We start from the raw sequence: 21,161 nt of genomic DNA, 5'->3' as shown, positions 1-21,161 counted from the left end.
TTCAAAGACAGACAGATAAGCAAGGACACACCCACACACACATTCATGCACGCACAACTTTTAAACAGATGCGTGGATAAAATCACTTGAGTGTCGGCTTATTACTGGAAATAAAAATAAACGTTAAAGAATTCAATCAAATTGGGAAAAAAAAAAGATAACCACCTCAGCTTCTCTTTATCTTGAAATTTCACGGCTCCTCCGCTTGCTTGATCCATCTCGTCAACGGCATTGCCAGAGCGATTCTCTTTACTTCTCCACTCCAGCTATGCTTCACTTCTCTTGCTGATTCGGCTCTCATCATGACGGCAAGCACTCTTCCCTTCAGACCACATACAAAGTCTAACGTTTGGGGACTTTTTTTTATTTTTTTTATATTCCATTCCAAGTTCAGTTCAGACAAGTTATTTAAGCTGCCCAAGACCACTCTATGCCATAACTTGTACTCCATCATGTCGTGCTCTAGTAGATCTACATTAGGTTGTCAGCAGTTCCCTCTGGCTGCAGCAGTTGATCAACAGTTCAGTAGCGCGGTTGAAAGAAAGGTCTCTTAGGGGGGTAACATGGACCACCGGGTCTTGGACCTCCACCAAAAGGAGGCCCAGGTCGCCTGACCCTCTGAAACGGAGGTTCACTGGGATGCAAGGTAAACGGAGGAGGAGGACGACGGAGGGGTCTATGCATTGGAAAGTGACCAGGGCGTGGACCACGATAGTGTTGAGGCGGAGGGGGTCTGTGCTCGAGACGAGGTCTATGTTGAGGTTGGTGCTGTGGTAAAGGTCTCTTGTCAGCATAAAATGTGTGTGACTGAGGCGAGTGGGGTGGCTCAGTGGGCAAGTACGGGTCTTCAGATAGGTCCTCAGATTCACTACTAGGCTCATGGACTCTCTTTCCACCAGGAGACTCAGTGACCCTATTTTCACTAGGAGGTTCGTCAAGCTCACTTTCAGCAGAAGGTTCTTGGACCCCACTCCCACTAGAAGGCTCATGAACGCCACTCCCACTAGAATTTGCATGGAAGCTGTTTCCACTAGGAGGCTCGTGGACCACCCTAGATTCGGAAGGCTCATGAATCCCTTCTTCACCGGGAGGTTCATGGACCCACTTTCCAACAGGACGTTCATGGACCCCTCTTCCTTCAGGTGGCACATGAACCCCTCTTCCACCAGGAGGTGCATGGCCGCCCCTTCCACCGAACTGTGCATGGGCCCCCCTTCCACCGAACGGTGCATGGGCCCCCCTTCCAACAGGAGACTCACTGAATTCTCTTCCACTAGGATGCTCAAAGTATTCCCTTTCAGGAAATGATGGACGACCAGGGCGCATACCAGGGTGGCGCTGAGGGAGTACAGGTACCCTGGGATGATGGTTATAACCCGCTGGGCCGTTTTGAGGGGCAGGGGGGAAAAGACGTGGTGGGACACCACCATGGTTATGTGCAGACACATTCTGATGGGGATGGAAACGCTCATTAAAATTATTTCCTGGTACATATGGCGAACTCCTTCTACCTGCCTGGAAATTGTCTGCAGGATTTGGACCTCTGATGCCACCTACTTCTGACGGAATAAAGTCTTGCGGAGGAGGTGGGAGCTGAGGAATTGGTGGAAGTGGTGGTAAGGGGGTGTTAAAGAAATTAGGGGGGTTAGGGTCTTGAGATTGCTGCTGGTTTTCTCTATACGATTCAGTTGGGGCTGCCACACGCTGCTCTTGACCGTATGTTTCACCATACCAGCCTTTATCTTCCAACATAGCATTGTTTGTCCTTTTGCCACCGATGGAGTATGGTGTTGCCTGGCCATGCTTCACTGGATTAGTCATAGCTGGCATCTGTTTGTTGCTTGCCAGAGATGACTGTGCCAAAGATGCTGCATGTTGCTTCTGACGTCCCACTTCTGCAAAATCCCTCTGGTACTTGTCTCCTCCACTTTGTGACCCAGGACCATACTGTGAACCATGGCTGTTCTGCTCCTGCCAGGAATTACTTCCATAAGAGGACAAACGGGGTCCACTTACAGAGCTGCCAACCAAAGCAGGAGATGCTGACGTTTGCAAAGGCGCTACATGGTATGAAAGTGTGTTCACTGCAGGATCATCCATGACTTCATCTTGAGTTGGTGTAGCACCAGACTCATCCCTCACAGGAGTTCCTCCCATGTTATCCGTGCTACCTGAAGGACTATCGACAGCCCTAGACCAGGGAAGAACGGTTGGAAAACCCATATTAAAGCCACTCAGTTTTGGATTTTCCTGAAGAAAACTATCAATCTTCGAGTCCAGTGTAGAGCTGACAGAGGTAATAGGTTCTACTTTCTTTTCCTCCACTTTTTTTGGAAGATCGCTGGGCTGAGCAACGTTGGGAGGTTGAGAATGGAGAGACGCATCTGTCTGAGGGGCGGAATTACTAACCGATGTAGCTGCAGATGGCACTTCAGTGGTCTTGGGAGAGGCATAAGCGTAATTTGTGTTGTTGGGGTCTGGGGATGGGTTTATATCTGAGCCTGAAGTGGTTGAGGGTGTTCCAGTCTGATTGTTGCGCAAGGAAGACAGTCCTGAGAGAGGTGCAGAAGAAAAAGATGGAAAAGGACATTTTGGAGGCCAGTATTGGCAATTCTAAAAATCTATCATCTACAATGGATCTGATTTGACATTTTGATTTGATCTATATTGGATCCAGTTATATATATACATTTTCTCAATCTCACAATCCTGCAGCAGACCCAGGCACAGTGGCATTACTGCTGCCTAAAGACTGAAGCACTGTGACATGAAAGAAATAGTACTTACTAAACATGGTGAAAGTAGTAATAAATTCATTAGTCAGTAAGCAAAATGGTAACACCTTTTTTTCTCCCCCATATGTGCTAAACCCTATAATGGTCTCACCAAGAAAGCTTAGAATTGACATGTACACCGATCAGGCATAACATTATGACCACCTTCCTAAAATTGTGTTGGTCCCCCTGTTGCTGCCAAAACAGCCCTGCAACTGTGATGCACTGTGCATTCGGACACCTGACATCTATCAGAACCAGCATTAACTTCTTCAGCAATTTGAGCTACATTAGCTCGTCTGTTGGATCGGACCACACTGGCCAGCCTTCCATCCCCACGTGCATTAATGGCCCTGTCGCCGGTTTACCACTGTTCCTTCATTGGACCACTTTTGATAGATACTGACCACTGCAGACCGGGAACACCCCACAAGAGCTGCAGTTTTGGAGATGCTCTGACCCAGTCGTCTAGCCATCACCATTTGGCCCTTGTCAAACTCACTCAAATCCTTACGCTTGTTCATTTTTCCTGCTTCTAACACATCAACTTTGAGGATAAAATGTTCACTTGCTGCCTAATATATCCCACCCACTAACAGGTGCCTGGATGAAGAGATAATCAGTGTTATTCACTTCACCGGTCAGTGGTCATAATGTTATGCCTAGTCGGTGTAGGTTAGAAAGGCTGTTTTCTTAAAATCATCTACCAGTATTTTTGGAGTAGATACAACCCAAACAAGATTATTTACATACAGCTTATTTTTACCCAAGTATTTAGACTCAAAGTAAGCTCAACCAACCATTACAGGATTAAGCCACTTTCGGATTGTAAAGACTTACCTTATAAAACAATATACTCGGATATTTAAAATAAATTAAACTTTTGTGTGGCTGCATTTTGGACATTATTATTAAACAAAGTGGGAAAAAATAGCTGTTTAGGGCTCCTATTAGATCATGTTAAAAATATTTACTCTACATTGTGAAAAGGCACAAGTAATGCTAAGTTTACAGTTAGCTGTACTTGTTTGTTTATTTTATGGTTTAACGCCATGTTAACACGTTGGTCACATTCATGGCAGGATCATTAAAGTTTTATTTATTTATTTTCCAAGTCTTAGTCTTTCTTGTTTCATCTTAGTTTTATTTATCTTCATATGTAAGTTCTCAGTTTTTTTGGTTTTTTTTCGTGATTTGTTGATTAAGGGGTTTAACATCATGTCTTCATGTAATTAATAATTGTGGCTGAGAGGTGCTTCGTTAGATTTTTCATGTTTTCACACTTTTGTGATTAGTTCAGTTATTGCAAGAAATTTTATAACTTTTTTATAGTGTTTAGAGTTGAAAATTTCTATCAGATTATTCGGGATTCCTAACAGATTTCTTATTGTTCTGTACTTGTGACATTCGATAATGATGTGCTTTATTGTTAAGATGGTATGGCATAGTTCACATGTTGGTGGGGGTCCCCCTATCAATAGGTGTGAATGAGTCAATTGGGTGTGTCCGATGCGGCATCTAGTCCGTACAGCTTGCTCCATTCGGTTTGTTGGCATAAGTTTCTGGTGTGCGTTGATATTGGGGTATATTTCATGAAGTTTATTGTTGTGTTGTAATTCCCATTCAAGCTGCCATTTGTTTCTGATGTATTTAATTATCTGTGGTTTGGTGTCCGATATTAATAGTTTATTTTTTGGTTGTTGTATGGTTGGAGGTTTACGTGCTAGCCTGTCGGCCTCTTCGTTTCCTTGAATGCCAGTGTGTCCTGGGATCCAGCAAAATTTAATTTCAAAGTTTTCTTTAGTTAGTCTTTGGGTTTGTTCTAAAATTGTATTTATAGTTGTAGCGGTACTTGTAGTAATACTTGTAATAAGTAGTAATAAGTATATAAGTATAAGATAGGCACCGAAAAACAAGGCTGGAGGGGGTTCGACAGTTTGGTAAAGGCCTATTCCTGTTCACCAAATTTTGCTCTGGGACATTCAACAAGTTAATGGTCCCTATACTTCTACTACACTGGGTATTATTATGCAAGACAGTGATTTTTTTTAATCAAATTAACATATGCACATGTTAATCAATAATCAGATATTGGTTTTACTGTACATAGATTCCCTTTATTTCTTACCCTGGGTTTTAGACAGGATGTTGAGCAGGGTGCTGGGTTTAATGTCCACCCGGGAGAGTATGCTGGACAGGGGTTTGGACCCAGGGGCAGTTGGTGAGGAAGAAACAGTAGGGCTCTTTACAGATGAACTTGCTGTGGAAAGGGTGCTTGAAGTGCTAGTGGAGGGGCGGGATACCGGGCTTACACCCGGACCTAAAAAAAGGAGAAAAAATCAAATACATTTAATAGAATGCCTTAATTTGTCATATATACATATTAGGGCTGTCGAAGTTAACGCGATAATAACGCATTAACGCGATCTCAATTTAACGCGATTTTTAAAAAGTGCCGTTAACGCGAATTCTATTTGGCCCTGCGAGTCATCCGTAGTTCATGTTGAGACTTGACCGTGCACGGCATCTCTCATTAAGACAGCGTTTCTCTAAGTGTGGGGCACGCGCGTCTGGTAGAACCAACGTTTTAACGTCGGACTTGCCACCGTTTGTTTCATTTGCGGTTTGTTATCATAATGTAACCGAGCATCGTAGTGATGCACTCGCTTAATAAAGAAATAAATACACGGTATATTCACAAGTTGTCGGAAGCAGAACACTTTTATTAACTTCTTCTGTTACGGTACCGAGAGTCATCGCGTTAGCCAAGCATGCTATTACATGAACTATGGAAGCCCCAAAGGGTCAAAACACACTCACTTCGAGTAGAAACGTCCATCAAACCATTGTCACGATACAAACACAGAAAAGTCTGTTACAATAACTACGCCTTATCCCACCTAAAGCACCGCTGATCTACAATGTTTGCTGATGGAGAAATTTTAACCTACAATCTGACATATATACGAAGTCAAGGGTCTCTGCTGGATAGTATTACTGCCTAGTATGTGAGTGAATAAAACAACCTTTCAGTTTTCTCTTGTCCCAGCAGTTTTTAACATTAGTACATTTAGCATAAAATGTGTTCACCATTTTAATGGTAACATTTCACTTAAAAATCCTTGTTTTCTATAACATTTACACAGATTTTTTTTAATGCGATTAACTATATGAAATTCTGAGATTAATTGCGATTAAAATTTTTAATCGTTTGACAGCCCTAATACATATACGGGTGTACAGTACAATTAAATTCAGAGCGCACGTTGGGCTCAATGGCCCAACAGTGGCTGCATGGCAGAGATAGGATTCAAACTCCCAACCATTCAATTGATAGCCCAAAGCTCTACCCACTAAGCTACCACTGTCCCAACTAAATGGTTTCAATAGTTCCCTTTCCCCACAAACGTTAAAGTTTAGTATTTGTTCTAACGGTTCTATCCGTATGCTCTTACCAGAGTTCTTCATGACATTTGTAAGTGTACTGAGGATGGAACTGATTTTGGCTAAATCCACTCCCGCCAGGTTAACAGGAAGCGACGGGGCTGCTGAAGTCACAGTTGGCGCAGATGTTGTGACCTCTTTCACGGGTGCAGCCTGTGTGAGCGGAGTGGGTTCGGCAACAGGGGTTTCACTAGTCCCGCTGTCAGGGACAGGATTCTCCACTCGCTCTTCCACTGTGGGTAGATAAAGGGGGAAAAAATGTTACCGAAATGTGTACACAGAGGCCGTGTGTAAATACCATTTGTTGCGGGTGTGTTTATGCACCCTACCCTTAATCATGTCCAAATATGCACTTGTATTAATTAAAAACATGTTTTTTTTAAACTATCTTTTGGATTTGAACCTACAATCTTCCGACTGATAGCCTAAAGCTCTACCCACTAGGCTACCACTATCCCCACATCTGTGGACACAGGGTGTGACATCAGGACTCCACTGGTCCCCTAATCAGGCAATCTGGACTACTTTACTTCATTCAAGTGAATATTTACCTAAGCAATGATCGAGACAAAGCTCCCCTCATACCTATGATGGTTGCCTCTGCTGACTCGTCCACGTCCGAGAGCTCCATGTCCTCCACATCCCTGTTGTCTCTGTCCCCGGGGGAAGAGAGCGGGCTGGGAGCATCACCCAGGGCAATCAGATCCTCCTCCTCAACCGCCAGGCCATCCAGCTCCGGGTCCGGGGAACAGACGGGTTGTAGGTCATTCTCGGGCGACTCGGAACTCACCGGTGACGGGGCGTCCATCGAGGGGGACGGAATTGGCGAATCGTCTGGGTCAGGTAAGGTAGCTTTGAGTGCATCAAGTTTCCGCTTGAGATGCACTACTCGGTTGGCAAATGTCTGATAAGCCTAGAGAAATACAGAGGTTGATGGGATTTTTATTATTCCATATATACAGTGCCTTGCAAAAGTATTCAGCCCCCTTGAACTTTTCAACCTTTTGCCACATTTCAGGCTTCAAACATAACGATATGAAATTGTAATTTTTGTGAAGAATCAACAACAAGTGCGACACAATCGGGAAGTGGAATGAAATTTATTGGATATTTTAAACTTTTTTTAGAAATAAAAAAACTAAAAAGTGGGGCGTGCAATATTATTCAGCCCCTTTACTTTCAGTGCAGCAAACTCACTCCAGAAGTTCAGTGAGGATCTCTGAATGATCCAATGTTGACCTAAATGACTGATGGTGATAAATAGAATCCACCTGTGTGTAATCAAGTCTCCGTATAAATGCACCTGCTCTGTGACAGTCTCAGAGTTCTGTTTAAAGCGCAGAGAGCATCATGAAGACCAAGGAACACACCAGGCAGGTCCGAGATACTGTTGTGGAGAAGTTTAAAGCCGGATTTGGATACAAAAAGATTTCCCAAGCTTTAAACATCTCAAGGAGCACTGTGCAAGCGATCATATTGAAATGGAAGGAGTATCAGACCACTGCAAATCTACCAAGACCCGGCCGTCCCTCTAAACTTTCAGCTCAAACAAGGAGAAGACTGATCAGAGATGCAGCCAAGAGGCCCATGATCACTCTGAATGAACTGCAGAGATCTACAGCTGAGGTGGGAGACTCTGTCCATAGGACACAATCAGTCGTACACTGCACAAATCTGGCCTTTATGGAAGAGTGGCAAGAAGAAAGCCATTTCTCAAAGATATCTATAAAAAGTCACCTGGGAGACACACCAAACATGTGGAAGAAGGTGCTCTGGTCAGATGAAACCAAAATCGAACTTTTTGGCCACAATGCAAAACGTTATGTTTGGCGTAAAAGCAACACAGCTCATCACCCTGAACACACCATCCCCACTGTCAAACATGGTGGTGGCAGCATCATGGTTTGGGCCTGCTTTTCTTCAGCAGGGACAGGGAAGATGGTTAAAATTGATGGGAAGATGGATGGAGCCAAATACAGGACCATTCTGGAAGAAAACCTGTTGCAGTCTGCAAAAGACCTGAGACTGGGACGGAGATTTATCTTCCAACAAGACAATGATCAAAAACATAAAGCAAAATCTACAATGGAATGGTTCACAAATAAACGTATCCAGGTGTTAGAATGGCCAAGTCAAAGTCCAGACCTGAATCCCATCGAGAATCTGTGGAAAGAGCTGAAAACTGCTGTTCACAAACGCTCTCCATCCAACCTCACTGAGCTCGAGCTGTTTTGCAAGGAAGAATGGGCAAAAATTTCTGTCTCTCGATGTGCAAAACTGATAGAGACATACCCCAAGCGACTTGCAGCTGTAATCGCAGCAAAAGGTGGCGCTACAAAGTATTAACGCAAGGGGGCCGAATAATATTGCACGCCCCACTTTTCAGTTTTTTATTTCTAAAAAAAGTTTAAAATATCCAATAAATTTCGTTCCACTTCACGATTGTGTCCCACTTGTTGTTGATTCTTCACAAAAAATTACAATTTCATATCGTTATGTTTGAAGCCTGAAATGTGGCAAAAGGTTGAAAAGTTCAAGGGGGCTGAATACTTTTGCAAGGCACTGTATATGGCAGTGTAGTTAATCTTTCCGAGCTCACAAATGCCATATAATAATTTTTAGGTAAAAATCCTTTATGTACAAACCCCATTACCAAATAAGTTGGGACATTAAGTAAATTGTAATAAAAGGAAGAATCTTTAAATCTGTTTTAAGTGTTCACACAAAAAAAAAAAAAAAAAGATAATGAAGTTGAACTTGGCTAATAATTAATGTTTTTTTTTACCTTTACGTTTATGAATGTCTGTGTTTTTACTTCTACGTTTATTAATGTCTGTTTTTTAACATCCTTATCGTCCCGTTCTAACTTTTTTAAATGCATTTTCACCCCTTTTTCTCCCAATTTAGTGTAGCCAATCCGCTGCGGGGGACCCGATGGCGTCCAAGGAGGGTGTATATTCGCCTGACACACACTCCCTCCAAACTGTGCACAGTACACCAATCCCTTCTTAAGCCCGAGTTATACTTTCGCATCTGAGCGTAGCGCACGACTCAGCACACTGCGCGCAAACCTGCGAGAAAACCTGTGAGAGCGACAGAAGCATTTATACTTGATGCGTCATTCGTTGCAGTTTTCTCCGGAGCGAAAGGTGGCAGTGCAAAAAGAAAGGCGTACCTGTTCCACAAGAGCTCCTTCAAAAAAATCCTGCTGAAGCGCCGCGCGCGATACGCGCAAAGTTTCAAAGATCGAGATGTGCACGGCCAACGCGCATGGGCGGAGCCACCGCGCGACTGCGTCATTTTTGCCGCGCGCACCCTCGCGCCAGTCGCGATGCGTGAAGTATAACCCTAGCTTTATTCTCCCACTTCATTTGCGCGTGAGACTGGCTTAGTGTCTGGAGAGTCACGCCGCGATCTCTGCGCCCCTCCACTTTCTGTACAGGCCCCCTGGCCAACCAAGGTCCTTATTACACAGAGTTGATAAGCCCACCCTTTAGTCCGGTCTTTCCCACCCAGCTAGAGGGTGTCCAGCTGACAGGTAGCAGAGCTGAGATTCGAACCCAGGAGCTCAGATTCTCAGCACTGGTGTGCTAGCGGGTTATCCCCACCTGGGTGCCCCGACTTTTTAAAATGATGTTTGTGAAAACACTGAGATTGTGAAATCTTGCTGTTATTCAACCGTATGATAGTTGTCACAGGTCAAGCTTCATTTTTAACCATGTTACCGCAATGCTAATTGCTAAATGTTGTTGTGGACCATGCAGGATTTTTGCCGCCAACAGACTGCACACTTTTTATTGTATTACGCTGTTATAAGTTTGATTTGTTTGTTTTATTTATTTTCCCCCATTTTTTCTCCCGACCTAGTCGTATCCAATTACCCGATTAGATTACGCTTCCTCTCTACTGATGCTGATCTCCACTCCTGACCGAGGAGAGCCGAGACCGACACACGCCCCCTCCAACAGGGGTGCAGTACCCGACTGCATCTTTTCACCTGCACGGGGCGAGTTCATGTGCGGTTCAGCTGTGTGTACGGAGAGCCACACCCTGATCAGCGCTTCATCCCCCTGTGCAGACGCCATCAACCAGCCAGCAGAGGTCATAACTGCATCGGTTATGAGGTCCCGTCCGGCTCCCACCCCGTGTGAACAACAAGCCAATCGTTCGTGCGGGCGCCCAGCCTGCCGGATGGCAGATCCGAGTTTCGAGTCAACAAGTTCGAAATGTTAGCACTGGTGCGCTAGCGTGTTTTATCACTGAGCCACCCGAGTGCCCCTATTCATTTGGGTTTTAACGCCATGTTGACACATATGTGTCATTTAATGGCAAAACAGATATTATGTTTATGTCTGATTATTTTACCTTGTCTTTATATTTTAGGGACGTTTAAGATTTTCATGGCTGCAAGGTAGGTTAAAATCGGTCATGTGTTGGAAAGAGTAAAATATCACATTAACTCACAATCAGATCACCCACCCCTGGGAAAACCCCAACCAAAAAATAAGCTTTGACTTACGTTGGCAACTATTTTGACCTCTTTGTACTGCATCTCGTAAAAGATGTCCGCATTCTCCAGCGTTTCCATCAGCGCAGGCCCTTTCTCTACCTCTCCGTTCAGAAAACTCACAAAGTCTCGTAGTTTTGCACTACCATCCTCAAAATCCTTGGAAAAGCGCTTGCCGCCGGCCTTATCTACAACGAAAGATTACAAGAACTCAAAATCTAGAAGACACTAGGCCAATATGGCCAAAACAACCTAATAAGGAAACGCTTCATTGTTTTACGATGGTCAGTGTGGATGTGACGTAGCGACCTTTGAGTTTCTTCAGAGCCGCCGTGCTGCATACGTCCACTCTCATGGCTGCGAGCTGCTTCTCTCTGAGCTCGATCTCATCCATGGAGTTCCTGTACTTTGTAAGGTGGTCGGTGAACGCTGAGGGCTGCTCAAAGACAAGTCCAGAAAAAAAGAGCCATCAGAGAGTGGAACATCTGATTTAAAAGAAGCCGGTAGATTGTGTAGATGCACTCACCACAAACTCGGCAACTATCTTGGATCTCAGTTCTGCTTTCTGATTGACGGGTGCTACTGGAATGAATCGAATACAAAGGCATGTTATTCATTTATACACTGTAGAAATGTCTACTATGATAGTTGCTCTATCCAACATACACTGATAAGCAATAACATTAAAATCACCTCCTTGTTTTTACACTCACTGTCCATTTTATCAGCTCCACTTACCATACAGAAGCACTTTGTAGTTCTACAATTACTGACTGTAGTCCATCTATTTCTCTGCATGCTTTATTAGCCCCCTTGCACCCTGTTCTTCAATGGTCAGGACCCCCACAGGACCACTACAGAGCAGGTATTATTTGGTAGTTGGATCATTCTCAGCATTGAAGGACACTGACATGGTGGTGGTGTGTTAGTGTGTGTTGTGCTGGTATGAGTGGAACAGACACATCAATGCTGATGGAGTTCTTTTAAAAGTCCACCAACCAAAAATATCCGGCCAACAGCGCCCCATGGGTAGCATCCTGTGACCACCAATGAAGGTCTAGAAGATGACCGACTTAAACAGCAGCAATATATGAGCGATCGTCTCTGACTTTACATCTACTAGGTAGGTGTGTCTAGTAGAGTGAACAGTGAGTGGACACGGTATTTAAAAACTCCAGCAGCAGTGCTGTGTCTGATCCACTCATACCAGCACAACACACACTAACACACCACCACCATGTCAGTGTCACTGCAGTGCTGAGAATCATCCACCACCTAAATAATACCTGCTCTGTGGTGGTCCTGTGGGGGTCCTGACCATTGAAAAACAGCATGAAAGGGGGCTAACAAAGCATGCAGAGAAACAGGTGGATTACAGTCAGTAATTGAAGAACTACCCTATACAAATATAAAGTAAGTAGAGCTGATAAAATGGACAGTGAGTGAAGAAACAAAGAGTTGGTTTTAATGTTATGGCTGATCAGCGTATATTCACCTGACACACACTCCCTCTGACGAGCCCCAATAAGGTACAGGTATGCGATCCAGTGTGTGACCCCTTAACCTAAAAATCTGAGTGCATGTTCGGAAGCTTTATTCATTACGTAAGCAAAGATTCAAACCTGCTGGCTCCTCGTGCTGGGTGAGTCCACCTCTGAGCTTGTTGATAATTTCCTCAGGATAAACATTTCTTTCCTCCCAGATGCACAGTATTCTGTCCACCGATTTGCGTATCTTGGAGTCTTTTGAAGTGCTGCGAAATGACAAGGAGAACAGATTCAGAAAATAAATTCACTTGGTGCTTAGATGTGAGAACATAGTTTGACGAATTGGAAGTAGTGTCATACTTTATGAGCTTAACAGCCTCTGGCAGGACATCAGTGAAGGTGGTGCGGTAGACGACGGCATTCTTCCTCTTGCAGTTCTGGATGATGTCATTAGCCAGGTAGAAGAGGTTGAGCCTATGAGATGCGTCGGCTAAAATAGAGCACAAGAAATGATGTCAGAAAACTTGAAGATTATTTACATTAAGAGTCAAGAGATGCTTTATTGTCATTTCAGCTATATACAAGTACATATTGAAACGAAACAACGTTCCTCCAGGACCAGGGTGCAAAAATAAATACAAGAAGACATTCATAATCTAAAGAGTAATTAAGGGAGACAAGACTAGAGACAAGTGTTGGTCAGTACATGGTACTGAGTAAATGGTATGTGAGGTAGAAAACCATATTCTGATATACAGTTAGCAGCATAGGATTTTTTTTATAGCAGCAGAGATAAGAGAGTAAGGTGCAAAAACGCAAAAACTTGTGCAAATATGCAAGTAATACAGTCACAGTAGTACAATACCGTAGTTGTATGTTTTTAAGTTGTGTGTGTGTCAGAGCCCATCATGTATGTGTGTGTGTGTGTGTCAAAGTCCCATCATGTATGTATGTGTGCATGCGTGTGTATGTGTCAGAGTCCATTGTGTGTCCACCATGTATGTATGTATGTGTGTCAGTGTGTGTGTGTGTGTGTGTGTATGTGTGACAGAGTCCACACAGTTTTGACTGTGTGTCAAAGTCCATCATGTATGTGTGCGTGTGTGTGTCAGAGTCTATCGTGTGCGTGTGTGTCAGAGTCCACACAGTTTTGACCGTGTGTGTGTCAAAGTCCATCATGTATGTATGTGTGTGTGTGTCAGAGTCTATCGTGTGTGTGTGTGTGTCAAAGTTCATCATGTATGTGTGTGTGTCAGAGTCTATCGTTTGTGTGTGTGGTATGAGTGTATCAGGTGCAGCAGTGTTGTGTCCATTGTGTGTGTCCACCATTGTGTGTGTGTCCACCATGTATGTATGTGTGTGTCAGAGTCCATCGTGTGTGTGTGTGTGTCAGAGTCCACACAGTTTTGACCGTGTGTGTCAAAGTCCATCATGTATGTGTGCGTGTGTGTGTCAGAGTCTATCGTGTGTGTGTGTGTGTGTCAAAGTTCATCATGTATGTGTGTGTGTCAGAGTCTATCGTGTGTGTGTGTGTGTGTGTGTCAAAGTTCATCATGTATGTGTGCGTGTGTGTGTCTATCGTGTGTGTCAGCTTCCATCCTGCCTGTATGTATGTGTGTGTGTGTGTGGTATGAGTGTATCAGGTATCAGGTGCAGCAGTGTTGTTGGGATTTTGAATAGTGCTTACACCTATCTCCTTTAGTGGGGAACAAATTCCCTGTTAGAACAGTAGGTACAGTTCAAGGCTTCCTGGACTCTCATGGACTCATGGATTAATACATTTGGCTGGAGCGCCCCTCACCTCCCAGCACTGACACCAGCATGCTTACAAATCCCAACAACACTGCTGCACCCGATACGCTCATACCAGTACAGCACACCATCATATCATTATTCTGTTAGTGTCTGTTAGACCGGAGCTTCCCAAACGGTTTCATATAAGATATAATTTCACAGACCGGCTGGGACGGGAGGATTTAAAATAGAATAACTGTACTACTCAAAAAGGAGCTTCTTTCGCTGCAACAAGACGTTGCTCCCACCTAGTGGTAATTGGAGACAATAACACCCATTCAAAAGCAGTGTTTTCATTGCCCTTGTAGCGATCTCTAATTTCGATTTATTTTTTCTGTGCGGCCCGGTAATAAACGACCCACGGACCACGGGACTGTGGGAGGAAACCCACGCAGACACGGGGAGAACATGCAAACTCCACACAGAAAGGACCCGGACCGCCCCCCACCTGGGGATCGAACCCAGGACCTTCTTGCTGTGAGGTGACAGTGCTACCCACTTAGCCACCGTGCCACCCCGAGCACTGTGTTAGACTGCAAATAATTAATCATACAAACTGAATACAATCAGGGAGTCAAGAAGGTGTACAAAGCAAGAGTCAGTCAGTCATTGTATTCCTGCAAAATCTATCTATGGAACAGGTGTAGCTCCTTACAATGGGCAAACATGTTCAAGACAATAAAGTTTCTAATAAAGTGTACATGTTCAATCGTATGCAGACGTTTGGGCATGACAATCAAAATACATTGAAATTTATTCACAAAATTTATTTACACTCAAATGTTAATGCACGGTTACTTTAGATTTAATCAACGCGACAAAAGCATTAATCAGTACGGCAAGGATAACAGCTTGCAAACACTTGTAGCAGGGAGTTTTTTTCTGTACACTCACTTTTCTTGGACAACAGTTAGTGTAAGATATTGTTGGTATGTCTCACATGCACTTCCAATGACGTTCAAGTCAGGGAACAGGGCCAAACTACACTGATCTACACTCACTGTCCATTTTATCAGCTCCACTTACCATATAGAAGCACTTTGTAGTTCTACAATTACTGACTGTAGTCCATCTGTTTCTCTACATACCTTTTTAGCCTGCTTTCACCCTGTTCTTCAATGGTCAGGACCCCCACAGGACCACCACAGAGCAGGTATTATTTAGGTGGTGGATGATTCTCAGCACTGCAGTGACACTGACATGGTGGTGGTGTGTTAGTGTGTGTTGTGCTGGTATGAGTAGATCAGACACAGCAAAGCTGCTGGAGTTTTTAAAATACCGTGTCCACTCACTGTCCACTCTATTAGACACTCCTACCCAGTTGGTCCACCTTGTAGATGTAAAGTCAGAGACGATCGCTCATCAATTGCTGCTGCTATTGCGCTGCTGTGTGTGATCCACTCATACCAGCATAACACACACTAACACACCACCACCATGGCATTGTCATTGCAGTGCTGAGAATGATCCACCACCCAAATAATACCTGCTCTGTAGTGGTCCTGGGAGAGTCCTGACCATTTAAGAACAGCATGAAAGGGGGCTAACAAAGCATGCAGAGAAACAGATGGACTACAGTCAGTAATTGTAGAACTACAAAGTGCTTCTATATGGTAAGTGGAGCTGATAAAATGGACAGTGAGTGTAGAAACAAGGAGGTGGTTTTAATGTTATGGCTGATCGGTGTATACACTCTAAAAGCCTGCATTTCTGGATGTGACAGCAGTGGTCTAAAATTTGCACAGAACTGTACTTTGAAATCTACCCCAAGAAGTTTCCATATTTCCATGAAGCTCCCCCACACCATGGTAGATGTTAACATTTGCACCTTTCGCTGATATATCTGGATGGTCCTTTTTATCTTTGGCACAAAGAACTTGACGTCAGATTTTTTAAATGAAAACTAGTTGAAACATGGACTCAGCTGTCCAGAGCACAGGTTTTCACGGTCCACTCAGGTAGTGTTTCTCAATGCAGCAACAGACTATGTTAAGTGACAACAGTTTTCTGAAGTACTTCTGAGCACATGTGGCTAAACTTATCATACAATTCCACCTTAAGCGTTTCAAGGTCACACACATCCAAGGGTGATTACACGACATGCAATACACAGACTGAGATTTCTCCAGGATGATTATTATGGTAGATGGGGAAAGACCTACAGTACCAGTCAAAAGTTTGGACACACCTTCTCTTCAGTGGTTTTTCTAGATTATTTTTATTTTCTACATTGTAGATTAATACTGAAGACATCCAAACTATGAAGGAACACATATGGAATTATGTAGTGAACAAAAAAGTGTTAAACAAACCAGAATATGTTTTATACTGTATTTTACCAACTCTACCTCTGCACAGCACAACTGATGGTCTCAAACACATTAAAAAAGCAAGAAATTCCAGAAATTAACTCTAGACAAAGCACAAACATTAATTGAAAACCATTCCAGGTGGCTACCTCATGAAGCTGATTGAGAAAATGCCAAAAAGTGTGCAAAGCTGTCATCAAAGCAAAAGATGGCTACTTTAAAGAATATAAAATATAAAACATATTCTGGTTTGTTTAACACTTTTTTGTTTACTACATAATTCCATATGTGTTCCTTCATAGTTTGGATGTCTTCAGTATTAATGTACGATGTTGAAAATAAAATAAAAAATCAAGAAAAACCACAGGAATGAGAAAGTGTGTCCAAACTTTTGACTGGTACTGTAAATTAGGTTCTTTTTGATGATTCTCTTATGAGGTTTGTCACAATGTTGTGAGCCAAGACACATTTTTGCTTGAAAAGTACATATTAAAATACAATTAAGCTAGTCAGTATAAACACTGAAAATTATTTCTTAAATTTTTTGTCATTTTATTAAAGTTTCGAGAGAATTAACAAAGATTCTTGTTTGTATTGTAGTCTACAAAATGTCCCAACAATTCTAGAAATGAAGTTTGTGTACTTATTGATCTACTATATTAAAATTGATGTTATGACTTTGATCGAACTCTCATTAGCTGATCTCACTAATCGACTTAAGTTGTTAAACAATGATTCGACATTAGAGATGGAAGGATCGATCGGCTATGTATCGAAATCGGACGATTTTTAATAAAAATATGCGATCGGTCGATATTTCCTAAATTCAGCAGATCCGATCGCGTGATATATAAACATCACCTCCATGTTAAGCTTAACAGCTCAGTGGATTGATCCAGACTTTGAGCTGCAAAGCACCAACCATCACATCACCGTTCGTCAACCATCACATTTCACAACCTAAAATAACATCATTAACGTTGTGCATCATACATACGATGCAGTTTTGCTGACTGAAATATTTACTTTAAAAAGATAATTCAACCCGGTCACATCTGAGTCGATTCTATCAGCACGTTATATAAACTCCTGGTTCACTTTGGTAAATCGTGAGCGGTTCTAGCTTTTGATGTAGATGAGAACAGAAAACGGTACAGAGCCAATCAGAGGCAAAAGTTTATTAATTACTAAATCCGTTAGTTCAGGATCATCTGCTCTGACTGACAGAAAACTTATAGCTCCACAGGCAGAACGAGTCTGACTCGGTTACAGATCTGTGGTAATAGCAGTTTAATTAAGCCTGAGCTTTTTAATGTAAGAGAGTCACACAAAATGTTCTGTAGTAGTTGGTGTTTATTTAAAACCACGACATTAATTAATAACAGTAAACACGGAGAGATAACTGAGAAGAGAAACTTACGCTTCACATAAAATGAATCGACTCCTGAATCACTTATATCGATACTGTGAACAGAGCGTCTCTCTTAAAGACACACACACACACGCCGTTGCTTTTGTCACCGGTTTATCTTCACTGTGAGCCCTATTTTTAAGGTTTTTTCAGACTGAACTGGATAACATCTAACCTTCGTGTGTGTGTGTGTGTGTGTGTGTGTGTGTGTGTGGTCAGTTAGACTAATGAAATATGTCTCCTGTGTGTGAAATAATGAATTGCTTTAGTTTTAGAAGTAACATAAAATTAGCCACTAACTCACTTGGCAAGTAGATTGTTCAGTGTGCCAACCAAGACATGTTGTGGATGCCTGGAAATATGCTAACTATGCTATAAAGTATGAATTCTTTTTTTTTTTTTTTTATATATATTTTTTTTTATATAATTTTTTTATTTTATTTTATTTTTTTTTTCCCCTTTTTCTCCCCCTTTAGCGCATCCAATTGTTCAATTTTTGCATCATGCTTCCTCTCTGTCTATGCCGAACCCTGCCCTGACCGAGGTGATCGAAGCTAACCCATATCCCCTCCGACACATGAGCAGCAAGCCATATGCATCTTTGCCACCCACACATTTATGAGTTTGGCGCCACCTAGCGTTGCATGCGGAGAGACACACCCTAAGGGCACCCTTTCCCATCCCTGTGCAGGCGCCTCTTAATCAGCCGACAGAGGTCGCAATCGCATTCTGACAGAGAGAGACCCACATCCGGTTCTTTGTCCCGCCCCCCAACTGAGCAACCGGCCAATCGTTGCTCATAGCCACCCAGCCTCGGACCGGTAAGGCAGAGCTGGATTCGATACGGTGTATCAGAAATCCAGCTCTGGTTGCAGCGTGTGTCTTTTTACCGCTGCGCCACCTGAGCGGCGGCATAAAGTATGAATTCTTATGGAGCAAATAAGCAGCAAATAAAGTATGAATTATTCTATCCAGGGTATTTTTGCATTGCACTTTTAAATAGTAACAAACAGGCATTAACCTTATCGCATCCCATTCAAAAACCTTGCCAAGCTTTAATATTCCGACTTCAGCTCTATTAATTCTGATTAGCATGTTTAGTCAGCGCTTGAAATAAACTGTTAGCTAAAGACTCTACATAAAATCTACATTTATGATGCTGAACTGGTGTTTATGTTCATCTCGTTGTTCGGGACAAGGATGTGACTCTCATAGCACAAAAAGATGCAGTCGGCTACTGCACACGTGTCGGAGGAGGCGTGTGTTAGTCACGGCTCTCCTCAGTCAGGAGTGGAGGTCAGCATCAGTAGAGAAGAAGCGTAATGCAACTGGGTAATTAGATACGGTTAGATTGACAGGAAAATTGGAGAAACAATTTGGGTTGCACAGGGGCTATCAAGTTCGAATCTCAGCTGTTTTATCAACCAGCCCTGTGCTATACTGCGATCTGTGAAACCTTGTCTCTAGCAGGTAAAAAGAAGCGGTAGGAGGCAGCAGTTTCAACAGGAGACGTGTTACTTGAACTGGTAGGGAGCAGTGACTGGAGTAAAGTTGCAATTAGGGATGCACCGATCCGATATTAAGATCGGATATCGGTCCCGATATTACCAAAATGAGATAGATCGGGTATCGGATAATTAGGCCGATTCATGGGGTCGATACGTTCACTTTAATTCCTTAAGCCCATACAGGACGTGCTGCTGACTAGGGTTGGGCGGTATGACGATATTACCGTATACCGCGGTATTCAAAAATGGTGACGGTATTCAAAAATGGTGACGGTATTTTTTAAATGTGAAGCGCCGAATTTCTGCTTCAGGTTTACCTTGAAAACTGAGACTTTAGGACATGCGCGCATCCACAGTAAGGGAGGGGTGGGAGGGGTAGGCGGTTGGAGCTCGCTGATTGGCTGTGGGGTGCTCACTGGTGATAACACAGAGACGAGTGAAGAGCCACACTGGCTAGCATTAGCTGTGAGCTAACAAGCAAAAACTGAATAACGGCTCGTCAACATTTTTTATCAGTTCAACCGGAAATGAACACAAGCGCGTGCATGCGCGGACATGTGCTCGATTTACACTGAAGATATATTTAGTAAATAAGTACAAGTGTTGAGAAAAAGGAGCAAACAGTAATAATAACGTTACGCCCAATCCCCTGTTCTGACTCTTGTCTGCCATAGATTTTCCTGCCTATGTAAGAACTATTTTTTCCTAAATAAAAGCGCTATATTAAGAAAAAAGAACGTCTCACCTGTCGTGTAATGTGAATTATAAAATATATTGTCTGGCCCTTTAAGAAAGTTAAGCGCACTATAGGGCGTAGGGAGCGAGTGTGTAGGGAATAGATCGGATTTGTACCGTTTCTGTGCTCGTGTTTTGCACTGAGCTTGTGTGACATGTAAAGTAGCGTTCTCGTTAACCACTCAAATGTTTGGACTTTGAATTATTTTAACATTATTTTACATCACCGTCATCGCAACATGAACATTTACATTCATATTTTTTGTTACGGTATAGAACTTAATTCTGGATTACAGGCATAACTAATCGTACACGTTCATACACTTTTAAGAAATATCTGTAACTATAAAGTAAGCAGTTAACTTTTGAAATATATTGAAGTGTGTAGCTGCTATTATTCTGTTTTGTGTGGGCAGAGAGAGATTACAATGCCAAAATGTTATGTGTTAATGTTTGTGTTAAAGTGTAATTGATACACATGCATTTATACTTATGCGTATTTATTATAGATCAGATAAGATAAGCAATGTTTGACGTTCAGATTGTTAAATCTTTTTATAATAAAACATTGAAATATTGTAATTACACTCAAGTGTGGACACTGTACAGTTTGTCCGCGACACAACCCCCCCCCAATCCCCGCCCCCCCCCCCCCCCCCCCCCGCCGCGGTAATACCGTATACCGCGGTATTTCCTGAAGACGGTATGACGGTATGAAAATCGGCAATATCGCCCAACCCTACTGCTGACGTATGGCGTAGAACACAAACAGGAACAACAACATGGAGCGAGCCAAAGAGTCAGCTGCATGGAGGTATTTCACGCTTGCTATGCCAACAAGTTCGACGGCAACATGCAATATCTGCAGAAGAAAATGTTGCAAGGGGTGGTGGTAGCGCTGCAAAATACAATACAACAAATTTAATTAAGCACCTCCAAAAGTACCATGCTAAAGAGCACGCCGAGTTCCTAACGTTACAGTCGAACAAACAAAAAGAAGCAGGAGACAAAACGACGAAACGGTTAACTGTGGTGGACGCACTGCAAAGACGTGAACAATTTCCAACCGATAGCGTGAAAGCAACAAAAATTACAGAGAAAGTTCTGGAATTTATTGTTTTAGATGCGCAACCAATGTCGGTGGTCGAAGATGAAGGCTTCCGTCGCCTGCTTGAACACATGGAACCACGTT

At 42.9% G+C, this 21,161-nt stretch overlaps 1 protein-coding gene across 2 annotated transcripts in view; it reads right to left on the bottom strand.

Annotated features, from left to right (window-relative positions):
• Positions 1-348: 348 nt before the first annotated feature.
• The window catches only part of rprd2a (regulation of nuclear pre-mRNA domain containing 2a), a 36,285-nt gene continuing 15,472 nt past the window's right edge, over positions 349-21,161 (bottom strand). Inside the window, exons 2-10 of one of the 2 annotated variants that reach the window (XM_063010975.1) lie at positions 12,573-12,702; positions 12,348-12,478; positions 11,252-11,307; positions 11,035-11,161; positions 10,738-10,913; positions 6,804-7,131; positions 6,230-6,451; positions 4,903-5,094; positions 349-2,552 (exon numbers count right to left, since the gene is read on the bottom strand). In XM_063010975.1, the coding sequence (XP_062867045.1) occupies positions 523-2,552; positions 4,903-5,094; positions 6,230-6,451; positions 6,804-7,131; positions 10,738-10,913; positions 11,035-11,161; positions 11,252-11,307; positions 12,348-12,478; positions 12,573-12,702 (3,392 nt within the window). In that variant the 3' untranslated portion in view covers positions 349-522. The remainder of the gene's footprint in view (positions 2,553-4,902; positions 5,095-6,229; positions 6,452-6,803; positions 7,132-10,737; positions 10,914-11,034; positions 11,162-11,251; positions 11,308-12,347; positions 12,479-12,572; positions 12,703-21,161) is intronic. The other variant, XM_063010983.1, reaches the window with a different exon arrangement.

The sequence above is a fragment of the Trichomycterus rosablanca genome, chromosome 2 (genome assembly GCF_030014385.1).
Source record: "Trichomycterus rosablanca isolate fTriRos1 chromosome 2, fTriRos1.hap1, whole genome shotgun sequence".
Lineage (NCBI taxonomy): Eukaryota > Metazoa > Chordata > Actinopteri > Siluriformes > Trichomycteridae > Trichomycterus > Trichomycterus rosablanca.
The sequence above is the reverse complement of the archived record's forward strand: the minus strand, read 5'-3'. Positions and strand labels throughout refer to the sequence as shown.